Here is a 22,457-nt window from a genome sequence, read left to right on the forward strand (position 1 = left end):
CTATAGTTATACAGGGCCTTGGTGAGACCGCACCTGGAGTATTGTGTTTCAGTTTTGGTCTCCTTACCTAAGAAAGGATATACTTGCCGTAGAGGGAGTGCAGCAAAGGTTCACCAGACTGATTCCTGGGATGGTAGGACTCGTATGAGGAGAGATTGGGTCGACTAGGCCTGTATTCACTAGAGTTTAGAAGAATGAGAGGGGGTTTCATTGAAACGTTTAAAGTTCTGATGGAGTTGGACAGACTGGATGCGGGGAGGATGCTTCCCCTGGCTGGGAAGTCAAGAACAAGGGGTCACAGTCTCAGGATACTAGGTAGGAAATTTAGGACTGAGATGAGGAGAAATGTCTTCACTCAGAGGGTGGTGAACCTGTGGAATTCTCTACCACAGAAGGCTGTGGAGGCCAAGTCACTGAATATATTTAAGAAGCATATATTTAAGATTTCTAGACGCAAAAGGCATCAAGGGTTACGCGGAGAAAGCGGGAATATAATTTTGAGATAGAGGATCGGCCATGATCATATTGAATGGCGGTGCAGACTCGAAGGGCCGAACGGCCTACTACTGCTCCTATTTTCTATGTTTCTTTGTAAGGCCTGCTTTTACCAGCGTAAGTCTTTTAAAGCACAGAATAATTTTAAAAATTCAATAATTTAAACATTTAAAATCCTATTAAATAAGACAAGTTTATTTTGAGACCCTTTAAAATATGTAAATTTATTTTCAAAAAATTAAATTTTTGTTTTAAATAATTAATTCAATTCCATTTTGATGAATTTTAAATATGAGACGGTTTTTAAAAAATTAACTGAAGCTTTTGGGAGTATTCCTATTCATACTTCTGGTGATTGGAATCACCATAATTATGACTGGGATTACCCCTACTCTGATAGGTTGGGCTGGCCCACATGATCCCAGTGATCCGTAGGAAGGCCATATGCTGCTGGGATACGTGTGCCTCTACACAGCCCTTCGTATAAAGGTCCAGGACCCGGAGTCTCCAAAACTCCGGGAACAACAGGTACTTTCGTAGAAATGTTTGCGGTCGGAGGCATTTGTTTCCAACTGCAAATTCAGGGCCATTGTGTTTTTAAAGTAGAAAAACATCCCAAGCCACTTCACGGAGACGTAATTTAAAAAAGAAACATGTTGTCAAGCCAAAGAAGGAGTTATTCGGACAAGTGACCAAAAGCTTGGTCAAAGAATTCAGTTTTAAAGAAAGCCTTCTTTATGCCTTCAGCTGCCAAGGCCCTAAACTCTGGAATTCCCTCCTTAAACTTCTCTACCTCTTTCTCCTCCGTTAAGAGGCTCCTTAAAATCTACCTCTTTGAGCAAGCTTTTGTTCCTCTGCCCTAATTTCTCCTTATGTGGCTTGGTGCCAAATTTTGTTTTATAACCTGTGAAGCACTGTGGGACATTTTTTTATATTAAAAGTGCAATATAAATACAAGTTGCTGTGGTTGTTGAAGGAGGTGAGACAGAGGGGTTTAGGGAGGGAATTCAAGAGCATGGGGCTCAGTGGCTGAAGGCACACCTGACAATTTTTCCCTTTTTTTAATTCAATCCCCCCCCTTTTTTGTTCTCTTTCCCACGGCAGCTGGTGACGATGCCACCATTCACACCCCACCTAGACTCATCTGTTGTTTCCTAACTTGTCCCATTACCATCGCATTTTTGCCCATCGTCCCTTTGTCTCTCTAATCTCTCCTGCCTTCCACCCTATCACAGACCTTCCCCTTTGTTCTTCCCTCCCTTCCCCCTTTCAGTGCCCCTGCACTTCCTTAAGTCTGTTACATCTCCAACTTTTCCAGTTCTGACAAAGGGTCACAGACCTGAAACGTTAACTCTGTTTCTCTCTCCACAGATGCTGTCTGACCCGCTGAGATTTCCAGCATTTTCTGTGTTTTTTATTGAGTTGGAGGAAGCTGGGCATGGGTTTGGGAGGTGACAGCGTGTTTAAGGGATTTGAAGAGAAAAGGGAGATTGGAGCTGGGGTAAGAGGGGTCGAGCATGGGTTTTTCTGAGGAGGCAGTTTGTGACAGCGATTTTGAAAGGGAAGTGGACAGCACATGAGGAGAGGAAACCATTTACAACGTCAGTTTAGTATGAAGGCCAGGAAGTGAAGCTGGCTGGTCAGCAGTTTAGTAGGAATGGTGTCAAAGGAGCAGGAGGTGGGTCACATAGCCGAGATGACCTTACAGAGGGCATAAATGGAGATGGGAGATAAACTGGAGAGAGGCATCTGTAATCATATATACTGAATGAGGAACCTTCACTATAATAATTCATCCTGAATAAGGAATCTACCCTATAGAGAATGAGGCATCTAATCTGTACTCCATAGTGAATGAACAATCTACCTTTAATGTCCATAGTCAACGAGGCACCTACCCTGTAATAATCTGTAGTAAATGAGGCACCAAATCTATAATTCTCATCCTTATTTTCAAATCCCTCCATGGCCTCGTCCCTCCCTATCTCTGTAATCTCCTCCTGCCCCACCACCCCCCGCCTCCCGAGATATCTCCGCTCCTCTAATTCTACCCTCTTGGGCATCTCTTAAGCTCAACCACTGGTCGCCGTGCCTTCTGTTATCTAGGACCCAGGCTCTGGAACTCACTGCCTAAATTTCTCCGCCTCTTTCCTCCTTCAAGATGCTGCTTGAAACCTACATCTTTGACCAAGCTTTTTGTCACCTGCGCTAATTTCTACTTATGCGGCTCGGTGTCAAATTTTTTATCTCATAATACTCCTGTGAAGCGCCTTGAGACGTTTCATTAAGTTAAAGGCACTATTTAATTACAAGTTGTTCTTGTTGCAGTAATAATCGATAGTCAATGAGGAACCTAGCCTGTAATAATCTGTAGTCAATGAGAAACCTAGCCTGTAATAATCTGTAGTCAATGAGGAACCGAGCCTGTAATAATTGAGAGTTAATGAGGAACCTAGCCTGTAATAATCGATAGTCAATGAGGAACCTACCTGTAATAATCGCTAGTCAATGAGGAACCTCGCCTGTAATAATCAATAGTCAATGAGGAACCTAGCCTGTAATAATCGATAGTCAATGAGGAACTTACCCTGTAATGATCGATAGTCAATGAGGAACCTAGCCTGTAATAATCGATAGTCAATGAAGAACTTACCCTGTAATAATCGATAGTCAATGAGGAACCTAGCCTGTAATAATCGATAGTCAATGAGGAACTTACCCTGTAATAATCTGTACTGTAGACATCTCTTGACATTCCAAAATCTCCAATTTTAACCTGCACGGTTCCTCCGACCAGGCAGTTGCGGGTAGCCAGGTCCCTGTGCACGAAGTGTTGTGAGGCCAGGTATACCATGCCAGACGCGATCTGTGTGGCGATGTTTAACATCTGCGAGATGGTCATTTCCCCCTTTAGTCGTGGCTGTCCGTCCACCAGAATCATTGCGTCTGGACCGCGAGCCCTGTGGAGCCAGTGAAGAGGACAATCAGTGGGGCAGGGTAATCACACCAAAACTCCTCCCCGCTGCTGATATCTGACTGTCCCAACGGATTGGATTTTACAAAAACAATTGCACAAGATAATCCCACAGAGAGGCTCATCCTTTGGGGCAGGTTTACACCTCACAGATTAGAATCACATCAGGCGTTTCCCGTCTGAACTTCCTCCCAGTACCCAAATATGTCTTTGTTTTACCTTTTTTGAACCTTATACTCATCGGCTGAGAAATGAAAGGAATACTTCCCATTTCAGGCACCCAGTGTCAGCATCAAGCAGTCCCAGTTTAGGTACAGCAAAGATTAGATAGAAAGTAAAGCTCCCTGCTACACTGTCCTGTCATGTATGTATGCTTTGGGGTTACTAGCCACCAGGTGGCGCCACTGTCGGAGGTCATTGGGCTGTACGCTGGTGTGTGCGGCCCAGGTGTAAAAGGCAAGCCATCATTGCAATGTGATCACTTTGGGCCCTAATAAAGCAGAGCCGGGTTTGCCCCTGTGTTAGTTTACAGTATTCAGTCTATCGAGTTATTACATACATAACATGTCCAATCAAACACGCCCAGCTCAGGGACAGCACAGGTTAGATGCAGATTAAAGCTCCATCTCTCCTCTCCTCCCCAATAATGCGTCTTGTCCCCAACTTCAAAAGAGCTGCCTACTCCATTTTGATTCCCTATAACAAATTCCTTCTTCGTCTCAAACAGCTTTTTGACCTGTTTCAACCAGAAAGCACAATTACAATCAAAACACTGCAATCGCTCTGTTCTCTCTGTTTATACTGTCCCTGGGGCCATTGTTGCTCTCCCCGCTGCAGCAGCTCACTGATGTTTGACTGCCTATTTGTTAAATTGTGTGTAATATTAGATTGATGACTGGAATAATAGGATACGTTTCAACAGTACAAATGCCACTATAAACACAGCCCTTGATCTGTGGTAAATGCTCAGAGCGACTTGGTACAAATGTCATCATTCTGTTTCACTTTCTGTTCTGGACACGATGGGCAATATAACTGCCTATGGAAATGAAGCTCGGACGTGAGGTTGCAGGCAGAGAGCTCCAGAGTACATGCAGAGACGAAGTTGAGATTTCTCCGAGAATAAACAGATTCAAAGTATTTACCCATTCCTTGCAAAGATGGTAATTATATGTGCATGTGAAAGGCTGGAAGCTGCAAACTGTACACACCAAGGAACAAAAGCGCTGACATGGCTACCCAGGGGAATAAAACTCCACAGCAATTAAACTCCTGACGTGAGCGCCCAAGGAAATAAAACCCTTGATGCCAACTCAGTAGGGAATGAAAAGAAAGAAAAACTTGCATTTATATTGCACCTTTCATGACTACTGGATGTCTCAAAGCGCTTTACAGCCAATGAAGTATTTTTTGAAGTGTAGTCGCTGTTGTAATGTCGGAAACATGGTGGCTAATTTACGCACTGCAAGCTCCCACAAACAACTATGTGACAATAACCAGATAATCTGTTGTAGTAATGTTGATTGAAGGATAAATATTAGCCAGAACACCAGGGATAACTCCCCTGTTCTTCTTCCAAATAGTACCATAGGATCTTTTACGTTCACCTAAGAGAGCAGACAGGGTCTCGGTTTAATGGCACCTCTGACAGTGCGGCACTCCCTCAGTACTGGACTGGAGTGTTAGCCTAGATTTTGTGCTCGGGTCCCTGGAGTGGGACTTGAACCCACAACCTTCTGAATCAGAGGCGAGAGTGCTACCCACTGAGCCACGGCTGACACAGAAACCAGAAAGTTCTGAGTGAGTAAAATTCATCTCCGATCTAGGTGCAGACATCAAGAAATTAATAATAAAAACAGAAACTGCTGGAAATACTCAGCAGGTCAGGCAGCATCTGTGGATAGAGAAACCGAGTTAATGTTTCAGGTCGCTAAGCTTTCGTCAGAACTGGAAAAAGTTAGAGGTGTGACAGGTTTTAAGAAAGTGCAGGGGCAGGGAAAGGGGGGGGAGGGGCGAAAAGAACACGAGGGAAGGTCTGTGATAGGGTGGAAGGCAGGAGAGTTTAAAAGTCAAAAGGTGTGATGGTGCGAGGCAAAAGGAGATGGTAATGGGACAAAAGAAACAAAAGATGAGTCTAGTTAGGGTGTAAATGGGAATGGTAGAATCATCAACAGCTGCCATGTAAAAAAATATGGGCAGAGATTATGGTCTAAAATTGTTGAACTCTATGCTGAGTCCAGAAGGCTGTAAAGTGCCTAATCGAAAGATGAGATGCTATTCCTCGAGCTTACGTTGAGCTTTGCCGGAACAGTGCAAGAGGCCGAAGATGGAGCTGTCGGAGTTGGAATGGAGCGGAGAATTAAAGTGACAGGTGACCGGAAGCTCAGGGTCACACTTACGGACTGAACGGAGGTGTTCCGCAAAGCGGTCCCCCAATCTACGCTTGGTCTCCCCAGTGTAGAGGAGACCACATCGTGAGCAGCGAATACAGTAAACTAAATTGCAAGAAGTACAAGTAAATCGGTGTTTCACCTGGAAGGAGTTTTTGGCGACATGGACAATAGATGGGGAGGAGGTAAAAGGACAGGTGTTGTTTCTCCTGCGCTTGCACGGGACAGTACCGTGGGGAGGGAAGGGAGTGAGAGTGATTGAGGAGTGGAGGGAGCAGCCCCTCCAGAAGGGGAAGGGAGGGGAGGGGAAGATGTGTTTGGTGGCGGGATTGGAGGTGGTGGAAATGGCGGAGAATGATCCGTTGAACGTGGAGGCTGGTGGGGTGAAAGGTGGGGACAAGGGGAACCCTGTCGTGGTTCTGAGAGGGAGGGAAAGGGATGAGAGCAGAGGTGCGGGAAATAAAACGGACATAGTTGAGGGCCGTATCAGCCATGGTTCAGGGGAATCCTCAGTTGAGGAAAAAGGAAGACATATCGGATGCACTTCGACGGAAGGTGGCATCGGTCAGGACAGAGATGATGAAACTGGGAGAATGGCATTCTCTTGTGTTAAGTGAGCGGATAATGCTGTGTACAGACTGTTTATGCACTTGCATGCAGTGTGTCCAATGGATTACTAACAACCAATGACATTTAATTCAATCTAATCATGCGGTATTGCAAGAAATGTTGGAAAGTATTGCAGAAATTTAGCAGTATAGCCACAGGCTTCAGCAATATGCTTCCAGTTCCTACCTCATTGAAACAGGCAACTATACTGTACACCCTCACCGAGATCTCAGTTTACTCTGCCTGCAAACAATGTCTCGTCTATTCCAATTCATCTCAGTGTTGGTAATCACTGAAACCAGGACTGAGGCTACTCACATGACAGTAGAAAGAACAAACAAATTAACTAACTTGTATTTATATAGCGCCTTTCACATCCTCAGAAGATCCCAAAGTACTCTACAACCAATGAATTGCTTTTGAGGTGTGGTCACTATTGTAATGTAGGAAACGCGGCAACCAATTTGTGGACTGCAAACTCCCACAAATAGACCAGCATCGTTTCATTTTGTATTAGTGTTTAGTTCACTGACACTTCTCTTCTAGGAAGGCCCACCTTGAAGAAGTTCTGCTCTTCTCTCCGACAGGATTTCTGTTTGTCTCTTTTACCTTGTTCACCTCCATTGCTGTCTGTTTCAAAACATTCCCTTTTGTTCTTTCCTCCCCTCCCCACTTTCCCTGCCCCTGCACCTGCTTAACGACTGTTACATCTCGAACTTCTTCCAATTCTGACGAAGGGTCATCAACCTGAAACGTGAACTCTGTTTCTCTCTCCACACATGCTGCCCGACCCGCTGAATATTTCAACAACAAAAACCTGCATTTATATAGCGCCTTTAATGCAGTGAAACATCTCAAGGCGCTTCACAGGAGTATTATGAGACAAAAAATTTGACACCGAGCCACATAAGTAGAAATTAGGGCAGGTGACCAAAAGCTTGGTCAAAGAGGTAGAGAGGCGGAGAGGTTTAGGCAGGGCGTTCCAGAGCTTGGGGCCTAGGCAACAGAAGGCACGGCCACCAATGGCTGAGCGATTAATATCAGGGATAACAACAACAACTTGTATTTATATAGCGCCTTTAACATAGTAAAACATCCCAAGGCGCTTCACAACAGTGTTATAAGACAAAACATGTAAATTTGACACCAAGCCACATAAGAAGAAATTAGGGCAGATGACCAAAAGCTTGGTTAAAGAGGTAGGTTTTAAGGAGCGTTGTAAAGGAGGAATGAGGTAGAGAGGAGGAAAGAGAGGTTTAGGCGGGGAGTTCCAGAGCTTGGGGCCCAGGCAGCTGAAGGCACGGCCAGCGATGGCTGAGCGATTATAATTAGGGATGCTCAAGAGGAGAGAATTCTGTTTCTATTTCAGATTTACAGCATCCGCAGTATCTTGATTTAGACCAGATAATCTGTTATAATGGGGCTGAATTGAATCTTTCATTTAGTTGAAACTGTAGAATCATAGAAATTTACAGCACGGAAGGAGGCCATTTCGGTCCATCATGTCCGCTCCAGCCGACAAAGAGCTACCCAGCCTGATCCCATTTTCCAGCTCTTGGTCTGTAGCCCAGTAGGCAATGGCACTTCCAAGTGCAGATCCAAGTGTTTTTTTCTTTCCTTTCCCCTCCCCCGGTTTGTTTATTTATTTCTCCCCCGACAGCCACTCCCAGGAGGCGGCCACATGCTGCCTCGTTCCTTCCGTCAACTGTGACAATATAATATGTGGCCATTGTTTCTCAGCGACATTTCCATGGCCTGCTGGGCCAGTGATCTAGTGGCATCTGACTGACTGACTGGAGCAGCGAAGTACGGCAGAAGCACGAGGCGCTCGGCGCAGCCTAAATCCCCGAAGGAAGGCCTTTTTAAATTAAAGAGGCAGTTTCTGCACATCGGTCACCTTTATGGCTGAGTATTTCCTCTAAACACAATAAGCAATAAAACATCGACCTTTCCCACTGACAACCCCAGCTGCGAGCTCAGAATGGATTTGGTCGATAAGGCTGCATGCAGGACTGTTACATACCCTGTGTATACACAGCACATCGCAGCAGCAGTTCAACTCTCACTCACCCCAGGTGAGAATGAACATTACCCGATGACCCCAAGTGGCTGCAGCTTCATTCCGACACTCCCAATACCTTGGGGGAATCCTTCACTCCCTCACCCCAGCTTTCGGTGGTTTTGCCTGCAGCTCTGTGACAGGCGGCGTACCATCATGTCATCATAGGCAGTCCCTCGGGATCGAGGAAGACTTGCTTCCACTCTTAAAATGAGTCCTTTGGTGGCTGAACAGTCCAATACGGAAACCACGGTCCCTGTCACGGATGGGTCAGATAATCGTTGAGGGAAAGGGTGGGTGGGACTGGTTTGCCGCACGCTCTTTCTGCTGCCTGCGCTTGATTTTTGCATGCTCTCGGCGATGAGACTCGAGGTGTTCAGCACCCTCACGGATGCACTTCCCCCATTTAGGGCAGTCTTTGGCCAGGGACTCCCAGGTGTCAGTGGGGATGTTGCACTTTATCAGGGAGGCTTTGAAGGTGTCCTTGTAACGTTTCCTCTGCCCGCCTTTGGCTCGTTTGCCGTGAAGGAGTTCCGAGTAGAGCGCTTGATTTGGGAGTCTCGTGTCTGGCATGCGGACAATGTGGCCTGCCCAGCGGAGCTGATCAAGTGTGGTCAGTGCTTCAATGCTGGACGGTGTATGCGGGCGTGACACATGAGCTCACGCTGCCTCCAGCACTGAGATGGGGTGCCCCGGAGTTCACTGCGCTTGTTGGAATCCAGGGCAGTGATGAAGAAAATCACTGGGACAAAATAGGCTTGCCAACTCCAGTTGAATTCCTGGAGGTTCCATCACATGATCGCCGGCCTCCAACTGCCCCGCCCCCACACTCCTGCCATTGGTCGTCCGACATGCCCATCCTCACTGCGCACCGCCTTCCCACACCAAATGGAAAGCTGAAAGACTCTTCATTGGCCAATGAATAATTCTCAACTGTCAGTCAAACAACCTGTTTTCCCATCTCCAATACTTTTTTTTATAAAGAAAGACTTGTATTTATAGCGCCTTTCGCCATTGAATATATTTAAGGCGGAGATAGACAGATTTTTGAGCGATAAAGGGACTAAAGGGTCATGGGGAGCGGGCAGGGAAGTGGAGCTGAGTCCATGATTGGATCAGCCATGATCTTATTGAATGGCGGAGCAGGCTCGAGGGGCCAAATAGCCGACTCCTGCTCCTATTTCTTATGTTCTTATGTTCGCGACGTCAGGATGCCCCAAAGCGCTTTACAACCAATGGAATCTTTTTGAAGTTTAGTCACTGTTGTAATGTAGGAAATGCGGCAGCCAATTGCGCACAGCAAGCTCCCACAGACAGCGATGGGATAATGGACAGATAATCTGTGTTAGTGATGTTGACTGAAGATTGATTGGCCAAAGTTGAGAACTCCTCTGCTCTTCTTGAAATATGCCACGGGATCTTTTATGTCCACCTGAGAGAGCAGACGGGGCCTCAGTTTAACATCTCATCCAAAAGACGGTCACCTCCGACAGTGCAGCACTCCCTCAGCACTGCACTGGAGTTTCGTCCGCGATCTGTGTGCTAAAGTCCTTGCAGTGGGACTTGGAACCCACAACCTTCTGACACAGAGGCGAGTGCACTACCCACTGAGCCACGGCTGACATTAACTGATCAACAAAAGTGTTCCAAGAAAATGAAAAGAAAACACACGCTTTTTTTGATGCCCAGTGATTTTTTTTCCCGGATAATGCTCACAGCAGTGTCCAGGAGATTAATCTTCAATTCCTGCAGACTCCAGGTCAATCCTGGAGGGTTAGCACCTCTAGTTCAAAAGCATTACAGGTGCAGCGTCCCGAATCCGGAACCCTCGGGACTGAGGCCGTTCCGCAGTCTTCATTTTTCCGGACTTTGGAACGTCTTTCTGACGTCACGAATCCGGAAACAACCGAGCTCAGGTTTGGGTATTTCCGGATTTCGTAACTGTCAGAAGTGGGGGGTGGGGGGGGGCACCTGCCGAGGAACTGCTCGGGTCGTCCGGGGCTCCACTGAGGAGGTTGTCGGGCGGGCCGCGAGGAGTTTGTCGGGTGGAGCCCCACCGAGAAGGTTGTCGGGAGGGGTCCCACTGAGGAGGTTGTCGGGCAGGGCCCCACCGAGGAGGTTGTCGGGCGGGGTCCCACCGAGGAGGTTGTCGGGCAGGGCCCCACTGAGGAGGTTATCGGGCGGGGTCCCACCGAGGAGGTTGTTGGGCGGGACCGTATCGAGGAGGTTGTCGGGCGGGACTGTATCAAGGAGGTTGTCGGGCGGGGCCCCACTGAGGAGGTTGTCGGGCGGGGCCCCACCGAGGAGGTTGTCGGGGGGACCGTATCGAGGAGGTTGTTGGGCGGGGTCCTACCGAGGAGGTTGTCGGGCGGGACCCCACTGAGGAGGTTGTCGGGCGGGACTGTATCGAGGAGGTCGTCGGGCGGGGTCCCACTGAGGAGGTTGTCGGGGGGACCGTATCGAGGAGGTTGTCGGGCGGGGTCCCACTGAGGAGGTTGTCGGGGGGACCGTATCGAGGAGGTCGTCGGGCGGGGTCCCACTGAGGAGGTTGTCGGGGGGACCGTATCGAGGAGGTTGTCGGGCGGGGTCCCACTGAGGAGGTTGTCGGGGGGACCGTATCGAGGAGGTTGTCGGGCGGGGCCCCACTGAGGAGGTTGTCGGGCGGGACTGTATCGAGGAGGTCGTCGGGCGGGGCCCCACTGAGGAGGTTGTCGGGCGGGGCCCCACCGAGGAGGTTGTCAGGCGGGGTCCCACTGAGGAGGTTGTCGGGCGGGGCCCCACCGAGGAGGTCGTCGGGCGGGGCCCCACCGAGGAGGTTGTCGGGCGGGGTCCCACTGAGGAGGTTGTCGGGCGGGGTCCCACCGAGGAGGTTGTCGGGCGGGACCGTATCGAGGAGGTTGTCGGGGGGACCGTATCGAGGAGGTTGTCAGGGGGACCGTATCGAGGAGGTTATCGGGCGGGGTCCTACCGAGGAGGTCGTCGGGCGGGGTCCCACCGAGGAGGTTGTCGGGCGGGGCCCCACTGAGGAGGTTGTCGGGCGGGGTCCTACCGAGGAGGTTGTCGGGCGGGACCCTACCGAGGTTGTTGGGCGGGACTGTATCGAGGAGGTCGTCGGGCGGGGCCCTACCGAGGAGGTTGTCGGGCGGGACCCTACCGAGGTTGTCGGGCGGGACTGTATCGAGGAGGTCGTCGGGCGGGGCCCCACCGAGGAGGCCTCGAGGTAAGGGCAGCGGCGGTGGGGCGAGATGAGTGGAGGCGAGGCCCGAGGTCGGGCAGCGACGGGCCCCGAGATCGGCAGAGGAGCTGGGTCTGGATTCCAGAACATTTTACGGATTCCGGACGACACTGCCACCGATCAGTCCGGATTTTGAAACATTACGGATTCCGGAACTCCGGATTCTGGACGCTGCACCTGTATTACAGTTTTTAGGGGGGATATCAAGCTTCTGAACATCAAAGGGCTTTAATACAGTAAGAAAGGCAATAATGCTCAAGTAGGCAGCAAAGTATGAGTAAGATTACAAAAATCCATAAATGTGCCTCTCTTCACCACCTCAGTAGACAGAGGTTGGTTTTCCACACCATTATGAATATTTCCATCGGAACACCACCCACATTATTCAGGTGGGCAGAGCGGTTTATGTTACTCAAAACCTCCAGTTTATCAACTTTGGAAAATTTTAGATATGAACAGCATGATCCAGCAGGGAGTTCGAGACTGCTGAGCATCTTAAAGCAAATGTACATCAATTCTTTAAGAGTGAGATGTGGAGTAGCAATTGTTTGCCTAATACGTCAAGCTGTGATTTTATTTCCCCAGAAAATGCCTTAAGGCTAAAGGCATCACAGAGCAAAATAGACGCAGCAAATTCCCCCAGTGCAGTTGCAGCTTTAATTCAGTACAATTTTATTTACAGTTTTTAACTCCTCCAGGAACTTGAGCACATAAATCTAGGCTGACACTCCAGTGCAGTGCTGACGGAGTGCTGCACTGTTGGAGGTGCTGTCTTTTGGATGAGACGTTAAACCGAGGCCCTGTCTGCTCTCTTAAGTGGACGTAAACGATCCCATGGCACTATTTTGAAGAAGAGCAGGGGAGTTATCCCCAGTGTCCCGGCCAATATTGATCCCTCAATCAACGTAACAAAAACAGATTATCTGGTCATTATCACATTGCTGTTTGTGGGAGCTTGCTGTGCGCAAATTAGCTGCTGCATTTCCTACATTGCAACAGTGACTACACTCCAAAAGTACTTCACGGGCTGTAAAGTGTTTTGAAGACGTCCGGTGATCGTGAAAGGCGCTATATAAATGCAAGTCGTTCTTTCTTTAAAGTATAAATGAATGGAATTCCCAGATTTGGGCCAACTTTTCCTGTTGTCCCAGCCTGGCCCTCCTGCAGGATTTGCGTCAAACTGCAGGAGGAGCAGTGGGATCTGGCGTGTCATCCGTACGGACGGGTTAGCCACGAACTGATTCTATGGACTAGCTGCCGAGTGAATTGGGACTTTTGTTCAGAATCAGCTGAGGAGGAGGCCCTTCAAATGCAAAGTGTGAAATAGAAAGCTGCACTGGCGTGTCAGCCTAGATTTATGTGTTCAAGTCCCTGGGACTTGAACCCACAACCTTCTGACTCAGAGGCGAGTGTGCTACCCACTGAGCCACAGCTGATACTAACTTTACAGTTTAAAAACTGAAAACAAAATTGTACTGAATTAAAGCTGCAACTGCACTGGGGGAATTTGCAGCATCTATTTTGCTCTGTGATGCTTTTAGCCTTAAGGCATTTTCTGGTGAAGCAAAATCACTGCTGCAAAATGGACAGTGCAGCTTCGAATCAGCATGTTGTAGCACAGAAACTGGTCATTAGGTCCACCAAGTTTACATTGGTACTTTCCCCCACATGAGCCACCGAGCCCTGCTCGCTCCTCATATTCATTAATTTTCCTGCTTAACCGAGCTTCTCAGTGCAGAAACCGGTCTGTAGGATTGCAGAACAACTTCACCAAGTGCTCCTATCTCTGGAATCTCCACCAGCCCAACAACCCCCCCCCACCCCCACCCTCGAGATGTCTGCGCTCCTCTAATTCTGCCCTCTTGAGCGTCCATGATTATAATCGCTCAACCTTCGGTGGCCGTGCCTTCTGTTGCCTGGGCCCCAAGCTCTGGAACTCCCTGCCTAAACCTCTCCGCCTCTCAATCTCTCTTTCCTCTTCCAAGACGCTCCTTAAAACATACCTCTTTGAGCAAGCTTTTAGTCACCTGCGGTAATTTCTACCTATGTGGTTCGGCGTCAAAGTTTTGTCGCATGATACGCCTGTGAAGTGCATTGGGACATTTCACTGCGTTAAAGGCGCTATATAAATACAAGTTGTTGTTGTTGTTGTTGAACCTGTGTTCAACACAGCCCAGTCTGATAGGTTGGAAGTCTCCTCTCTACCTGCTGTAAGTATCCATTGTGAAAGGAGATTAAGGCTGTCTCAACCCACCTCTGGTTGTATGGAAACCACAGTATAATATCTCACACCGTGCAGCACACACCTTCACCCTCACTCAGAGAATCTCATGTGGGAAGTGCAAGAATTCACGTCGATGTGGAACGAGCTTTTTTGAAGATGGGTTTGAGAGATAGCACTAGAGGTGGGAGCTTTATACTCCTCCTAGCCTGTGCTCAATGCCGACACTGGGTGGAAACATGTCTCACTCCTGAGCACGACCATTCCTGTCCCCGATAAGTACAAACATTCACTCCACCTCCCCCAAGAAGGTATGATGGCATAGTGGTTACGTTATTGTAATAGTAATTCAGAGGCTTGGACTAATGATCCAGAGATAAGAACATAAGAATTAGGAGCAGGTGTAGGCCATTCAGCCCCTCGAGCCTGCTCCGCCATTCAATAAGGTCATGCACCATCCCCATATCACTTGATTCCTTTAATATCCCAAAATCTATCGATTTCTTTCTTAAGTGTGAGACATGAGTTCAAATGGCACATGGGGAATTAAAAAATTCAGTTAATTGAATCAATTGGAAATAAAAAAGTTAGTATCAATAATGGTGACCATGAAACTGCCGGATTGTCATAAAAACCCATCTGGTTCACTTTTGGGAAAGAACTCTGATGTCCTTACTCTCTCTGGGCTGATATGTGACTCCAGACCCACAGCAATGTGGTTCATTCTTGAATGGCCCAGCGAATCACTCGGTTATACCAAAACTGCTACAAAGAAGCACGGACTGCAGCGGTTCAAGAAGGCAGCTCACCACCACCTTCTCAACGGCAATGAGGGATGGGCAATAAATGCTGGTCTTGCCAGCGATGCACACATCCCGTGAATGAATTAAAAAAATATATAAATTGCATTGGGAATACACCCTGTACACATATGTGGCATAAGTAAAAGCACTGTAACAGAACCTTCATTTGCTACTACAACAACAACTTGAATTTATATAGCTATGTCAGCTGTGGCTCAGTGGGTAGCACCCTTGCCTCTGAGTCAGAAGGTTGTGGATTCAAATCCCACTCCCACTTTAAAATTTTTAATTTGGGACCTGACAGTTATGCGCAGAACGCTTCAGTTCGTTGTCACGAGTCACTCCGTAAAAAGAGCGAAAGTGCTGTAATATCGGATTCTATAAGAGTTGACCAAGAGATTCCACTTCCCTCATAATGTCAGCATCACAGTAACAGATGTCTATGGAACCCTTTCAGTTCTCCCTTCTGTCCTCTTCTCAATGTAAAGCACTTTGAAAAACATCTTTCTGTACCTGAGGAGCACTACCGAAATGCAAATTATTGCAGTCGGCTCGCTCTGGGAGCTTAAGACTAATTGATGCGCTGATTGTAAATAAATACTCACTTATTTAAAGTACAGATAGCAGTGCACATGGGATACACACTCTTAGCTTTTTACACTGGAATCAGAACATTGAATTGTTGCTGGCAGACAAATTGGTTCTGTGGTTATTGTCCATCTACAGGCAATCTCTTCAAGAATATTTTCAACTACCTAGGCTCCATGCTCTGGAATACCCTCTAACTCTCCATCTTCCTTTCCCCCTTTAGGCCCCTCCTTAAAACCTACCTTTTTGACCAAGCTTTCAGTCATCCCGCCTCATGTCTCGTTCTATGGCTTGGCATCAATGTTCTTGGTTACGCCTCTGTGAGGCACTTTGGAACTATTTTGAATGTCAAAGGAGCTATATTCAGTTGTTTATGTTCTAATGGTGGTTGTCCCACCAAGAAAATGAAAAAAAGACTTGGATTTATATCGCACCTTTCACGACCACCAAACGTCTCAAAGCGCTTTACAGCCAATGAAGTACTTTTGGAGTGTCGTCACTGTTGTAATGTAGGAAACGCGGCAGCCAATTAGCACACAAGCAAGCTCCCACAAACAGCAATGCGATAATGACCAGATAATCTGTTTTTGTTATGCTGATTGAGGGATAAATACTGGCCAGTACACTGGAGATAACTCCCCTGCTCTTCTTCGAAATAGTGCAGCACTCCCTCAGCACTGCACTGAAGTGTCAGCTTAGATTTATGTGCTCAAGTCTCCGGAGTGGGACTTGAACCCACAATCTTCTGACTCAGGCAAGTGTGCTATCCATTGAGCCAGGGCTGACATGGTTGTCAATGAGTTGTTCTGCACACAGAATTCAGTTGTTAATGAAAGGAAACACTCACTTGTTCTAACTAGGATTCCTCCGCCTCTCCTGTTCCAGTGATCATCAAGTTAGTCATCATCATAGGCAGTCCCTCGGAATCAAGTAAGTAACGTTCCCCTTTGATACTTACTTGAGATTCAGTTTCAGCTGAGTGAGTTACTTGTCAGACTTAATGCTAATTACCTTAGATAAGGATTAACTCCTTTTAGCTGCAGAATTCATTCTTTCCATGTTCAAAGAAACCATTTTCATCTTTCTAAAATAACCAAATTGTTCCCTTGGGGTCTCATCCTGCCCCACCCCATCACTCTACCCCTCACCCTGCTTGGCTTTCCTGCATTCTCTCACTACATGACTGACATCATTGGCCATGTACATTGTGAACTATTGTATTAACACTGATAAAATAATAAAACGATACAAGTTTATATACCGCCATGCCCAATCCTCCAGTTACAACCTATTTGGGTTCATGAGAGTGCACATTCCTAATAGCAACCCAGGATGGATGTTACCCTACGTATAGAGGGAAGGACTAAGTTGTAGATTCACTTGCTCCAGTATCTGTGTAATCTAGGTTTTAACACATTTTAAATAAATGTGCTACTGTCTGTGTTAAAGTAGTGTACAATTATTTCGTGCAGCTGTGTTAAATGTGGATTCATTAATACTGCACACAATACTCTCCTGGGAGGACAGATGCACCAACATTAGTGTCCTCGACCAGGCCAAAATTCCCAGCATTGAAGCACTGACCACACTTGATCAGCTCCACTGGGCAGGCCACACTGTTCGCATGCCAGACACGAGACTCCCAAAGCAAGCGCTCTACTCGGAACTCCTTCACGGCAAATGAGCCAAAGGTGGGCAGAGGAAACGTTATAAGGACACCCTCAAAGCCTCCCTGATAAAGTGCAACATCCCCATCGATACCTGGGAGTCCCTGGCCAAAGACCGCCCCAAGTGGAGGAAATACATCCAGGAGGGCGCTGAGCTCCTCAAGTCTCATCGGCGAGAGCATGCAGAAATCAAGTGCAGGCAGCAGAAGGAGCATGCGGCAAACCTGTCCCACCCACCCCTTCCCTCAACGACTGAATGTCCCACCTGTGACAGGGACTGTGGCTCTCGTATTGGACTGTTCAGCCACCTAAGGACTCATTTAAAGAGTGGAAGCAAGTCTTCCTCGATTCTGAGGGACTGCCGATGATGATGATGACACAATAATTACATGACTTTAAAGATAAAAAGGTTTACTAATTAGTTAATTCTCTGCACTGCAAGACTGAGTCACTGTCAGCGAACCTCTGCTACCTCACCAGTACTTTTAAGGACTGTTCCAATAGCACTGAGAAAAATGGGGGAGGATAGAAGAAGGGGAAATCACATTTACTTATCCTCAGGAAATGCTACAGTTTAAAAATAAAACCGATATAACTGACCATACCACCAACAGCCCCAACTCTGCCACCAGATTGGTGGGGGAAGGCTAATGATGGTGCCATAATTAGCCCAAGCTAGAGGGGCCCTGAAGAGCCGAGGGCCCGGGGCAGCACAGGCCAGCCTACACTGCGACATGTGTGCGCACTAGGTCTGTGCAGCAGAACAGGTCTCCAGTCGTCCTGGTTAACCCTTGCCACTGGATAAAGGCCTAGCTCTGTCAAGCCCGGGTGGTGGCTGATGTGCAACGGTCACCACACGTTAAAAAAATCCACGCACAGGCATCTTCCACCCCCTCAACTGGAGCTCAGGACTGGGACATCGGGTCCGACATTGAAGCATCTGTGAACTCTTGTGGAAGCAAGTCATCCTCGTTGGAGGGACCGCCTATGATGATGACTCTCTTGCACTGGGTGTTATGTCTAATAGAAACAGATGTTGGAACTCAGAAGCTGGGGTTTGTAATCCAAGACTCACACGGAATGTGGGGTTTAACATTGGCAGACATCTTTCAACATTTGGAGCATTCCTGCATTACAACAATGACTGCACTTCAAAAGTACTTAATTGGCAATGATGTACTATAGGATATCCTGAGGTCATGAAAGGCACTATAAAAACATTGAAACCAGTAAAAACAGATTACCTGGTAATTATTTAATTGTGGTTTGTAGGATCCTTTTGTGTGTAAATTGGCTGCCACATTAGACATAATAACAGTGACTACACTTCAAAAGTGATTTATTGATTGTCTAGCACTTCACAATGTCCCGAGGATGTGAAAGGTGATATATGATTTCAAGTTTCGCTTTCCTCCTTTCAGTTAACCCAAGTTTCACTGAACTAGCTTTATCTAACCTCTAACCTATGCTGGACCCAATATCTGAGCAGAGTATCACCCAACCTCTAAGCCAAGCTTCAGACAGCATCAATTCCAAGCTGCACCCGACACCGCTCCTGAGCTGCAGGCAATATCCCATCGCAACTTCACACAACATTTGACTTTAGTTTCACTCAGCTAACCATAGCTGTCCACAGTGTCAAACCCATTCTTCACTCAATCTCTACCATGGCTGCACCCATCCTTGGACCCCAGCTTCAACCAACAGCAGAGATCCACCCAAAATCTAACCAGATCTTCAACCAATACCTAAACTGACTTTCATCCAGTATCTAACGCAGGTTTTGCCTGATATTTAATTTCAGTTTCACACAACAACAGCAACTTGTATTTATATAGTGCCTTTAATGTAGTTAAATGTTCTAAGGCGCTTGACAGGAGTGTTATTAAACAAAACAAATAAATTTGACACAGAGCCACATAAGAGGAAATTACGGCAGATGACCAAAAGCTTGGTCAAAGAGGTAGGTTTTAAAGAGCGTCTTAAAAGAGGAAAGAGAGGTGGAGAGGCAGAGAGGTTTAGGCAGGGAGTTCCAGAGCTGAGGGCCTGGCAGTTGAAGGCGCGGCCATCAACGGTTGAGCGATTATAATCAGGGATACTCAAGAGGGCAGAATTAGAGGAGCGCAGACATCTCATGGGTTGCGAGGCTGGAGGAGATTACAGTGATAGGGCGGGGTGACGGATTTGTAAACAAGGATGAAAATTTTGAAATCGAGCCATTGCTTAACCGGGAGTCAATGTAGGTCAGCGAGCACAGGGGTGATGGGTGAGCGGGACTTGGTGCGAGTTAGGACATGGGCTGCTAAGTTTTGAATGACCTCAAGTTTACGTAGGGTAGAATGTGGGAAGCCAGCCAGGAGTGCGTTGGAGTGATCAAGTCTAGAGGAAACAAAGGCATGGATGAGGGTTTCAGCAGCAGATGAGCTGAGGCAGGGGCGGAGATGGACGATGTTACAGAGTGGGAAATAGGTGGTCTTAGTAACTCATGTTGTTTCTAACCTCTGACCTTAGTTTGATCTAATCTCTATTCCAAGCCCACCAAACTGCTAAACCTAAGATTCAACAGCATCAAATCCGAGCTGCACCCAACCCATTTTATCCAACAACTGATCCCAGTTTCATCAATCGTTTAAATCCAGCTTCACTAAACATTTAGCCTAAAACATAAGCAGAGTTTCAGGCAATGGAACCCAGCTTCAGCTAACCTCTCACCTGAGTGTCTACCAATGTTTAAACTACGGCTTCAGGCAACCTCTAACCCAACTTTAGAACATAAGAATCAGGAGCAGTAGGCCCACGACTTCAACACCCAATTTCAGCTGACATTTACCACCAGTTCTACCTCAGCTAAATATTTAAACTCAACTCATCCAACAACTAAGCTGTGCTTCACCCAATCTCTAAGCTCAGCTTCTCTCTCCATCCAACGCTTGCTTTACCCAATTTCTAACCCTAGCTTCATCCAATATCTAAACCCAGCTTCACCCAACTTTAAACCCAGCTTCACCCAACAAGCTGCACCCTAATCCTGTCCCCGAGTATGAACAATGCAATCCCTATCTGCTCTCCAGTCCTGAACCCCTTACATTCTGGACCACAAAATTTAACAAAAGCAATCTAAAGAGATCGAGACTTGATTTTTGAACAGTATGACATCAATAGAAACTTCAGTGCTGCATACAGGTAAGCACGGTAGATTAAATTAACTCCGTTAACCGGTGGGCACTAACGGGGTGGCAACGACTTTTGCCCGAGCATGGCACCACTAACGACTCCCGGTAAATTCCGCGGTAACCTATAGTGCCCCGCTCCGCTGTGCCAGCGATGACTATGTCATCACCATGCGCAGCGCCTACCGGGCTCCAGATTGTGTCTCAGCTCCTGAAGCTGCACCGGGTGATGCTAGCGACAGTTTCAGGGGGCGGGTACGGGGCATCGGCCGCTCGTGGGGGCGCAAGTTAAAGGGGAGGTGTGGGCCATTAAAAGAATTCCGCCGATTTTGCCGAGCTTGTTGGCGCTTCGAATACAGGGTTCGCACCGTGATCGGTCAAGCCCGGCACTTTGCTTGAGCGCACGGTGCTGTTGGCACGGCACCCCTGCTCCCCGGTGATCCAGGGAGGCCCATTTTTATACTGCAGAGTTTGCAGCTTGGGCTCTCCCCTTTAATTAAAGGAAGAGCCCCTCCTACGCGGCAGCGCATCACGACCCAGTGCCTAGCGCTACGTCCCGCTCCTGACGCCACCGCCCTACTAGTGCCCCAAACAGGAAGCGGAGCGTGTTATTTTATGCTCCACCTCCTGTTGCGGGCGGTAACCCCAATTTCTCGGCAGGACGCAACGGAATTTTCCTCCCCCCCCCCAATATTTCTACAAGAGAAGAAGGCAGACAGCAAAAGGTGGAGGCATTTTAAAGAAAATATCGCTCTGTTTTCTGAAGAAACGGACCGATGGAGTAAATGACATGAAATGACGTAGTCTGCCTAAATCGCTTACTCTCCATGGCGATGGAACTGGTGCTTATAGTTAAAATGCAACAAATGTAATAAGGATAAAAGTATTTACCAGGGATGCTGGAAACCTGAAATAAAGAGAGAAAATGCTGCAAACACAAATAGTTCTGATGAAAGGTCATCGACCTGAAGCATTAACTCTATTTTTCACTCCGCACATGCTGCCGGACCTGCTGAGTGTATGCAGCATTTTCTGTTTTTTATTTACAATGTAATAAAGAGGATTTACACTTTATTCCTGAAGGCCTGCACTCTGAATACGCGTCTATTCTGCAAAACAATGAAAGGACAAAGAATATAAGAAAATAAAGAATGAGCTGTACCGAACATGTAACTATTCTGTTACCACCATCAGTATTTGTTGATGCAAGTAAACAATTCATTTCAGAAATAGCAACGGTCTGCACATCTGTAATTCCTCTTAGCTATTCTAGGCAGCTTTCACAATACTCTAATCAATACAGGAGCTAGTGGAGATTATTGAGCAAGATCATATTAAAGGCTGGTGCTCTGCAAGTTTAGCTGTGGAAATTTGAAAAGTACTGCCGATCTATCAGAAGCGAAAGTGGCAATGAACACACAATTACAGTCACACAATTTCACGTAATTGTCTTCCGAAAAACAGCTACAGCTTTTGGTAATAAAATCACAATGAAATAAGTCAGTTACTCTTCTGTCATCTGATGGAGATTATGATTCTGTTTACATTTGCAACTGACTGGGTGACAACGGAATGCTAATGAAATGTAAATGTAGCTGAAAGAATGTACGGAATTGACAATAGATTGGCATTTGACAACACCTTCAGCTCATGTGTTAAAATACGGGAGAAATTCCACGCACTGTCGAACAAAAATTAATATGGATTTATTTAGAAGAATTGGGATAGCAGAAGCAGTAATAAAAGAGGGGGCAGGAATCTGCTGGTCTTGGAGTCACCACAAATTGAACTGATAAATGAAAAATAATAATGCTGGAAATCTGAATTAAAAATAAACTCGCTGGAAATATACAGATCATTCAGCATCAGAAACAGCACAGGCTGATTAATGTTTCAGGCGGGTTCCTTTATCAGATATCTGTTAAACAATCACAAGTGAAGCCTATCTTTTAATTTCAGACACTGGCCAGAATGTCTCCTTGGTGACAGAGAGCTCAAAATGCTGCTCTCCAGTTACAATCCAAGTGTAGCAGGGCAGAATGTAGAATTAAAAATTGAATTAATCTGGATTTGTAGTGTTGGATGTTTGTCACAGTTCAGGTGTATATAGAGAATGAATAACAAGCACAAACCTCACACACATATAAACCGCACACACACATATAAACCTCATACACACACATCAACCTCATACACAAACATAAACCTCACACACAAACCTCACACACATATAAACCTCACACACA

The 22,457-nt window shown here is 46.9% G+C and overlaps 1 protein-coding gene across 2 annotated transcripts in view; it reads right to left on the reverse strand.

Annotated features, from left to right (window-relative positions):
- The window catches only part of LOC139227587 (NT-3 growth factor receptor-like), a 636,555-nt gene that overhangs the window by 20,651 nt on the left and 593,447 nt on the right, over positions 1-22,457 (reverse strand). For both annotated transcript variants that reach the window (XM_070858451.1, XM_070858450.1), the window contains exon 13: positions 3,215-3,455. In XM_070858451.1, the coding sequence (XP_070714552.1) occupies positions 3,215-3,455 (241 nt within the window). The remainder of the gene's footprint in view (positions 1-3,214; positions 3,456-22,457) is intronic.

Source organism: Pristiophorus japonicus, chromosome 17 (assembly GCF_044704955.1).
Source record: "Pristiophorus japonicus isolate sPriJap1 chromosome 17, sPriJap1.hap1, whole genome shotgun sequence".
NCBI lineage: Eukaryota > Metazoa > Chordata > Chondrichthyes > Pristiophoridae > Pristiophorus > Pristiophorus japonicus.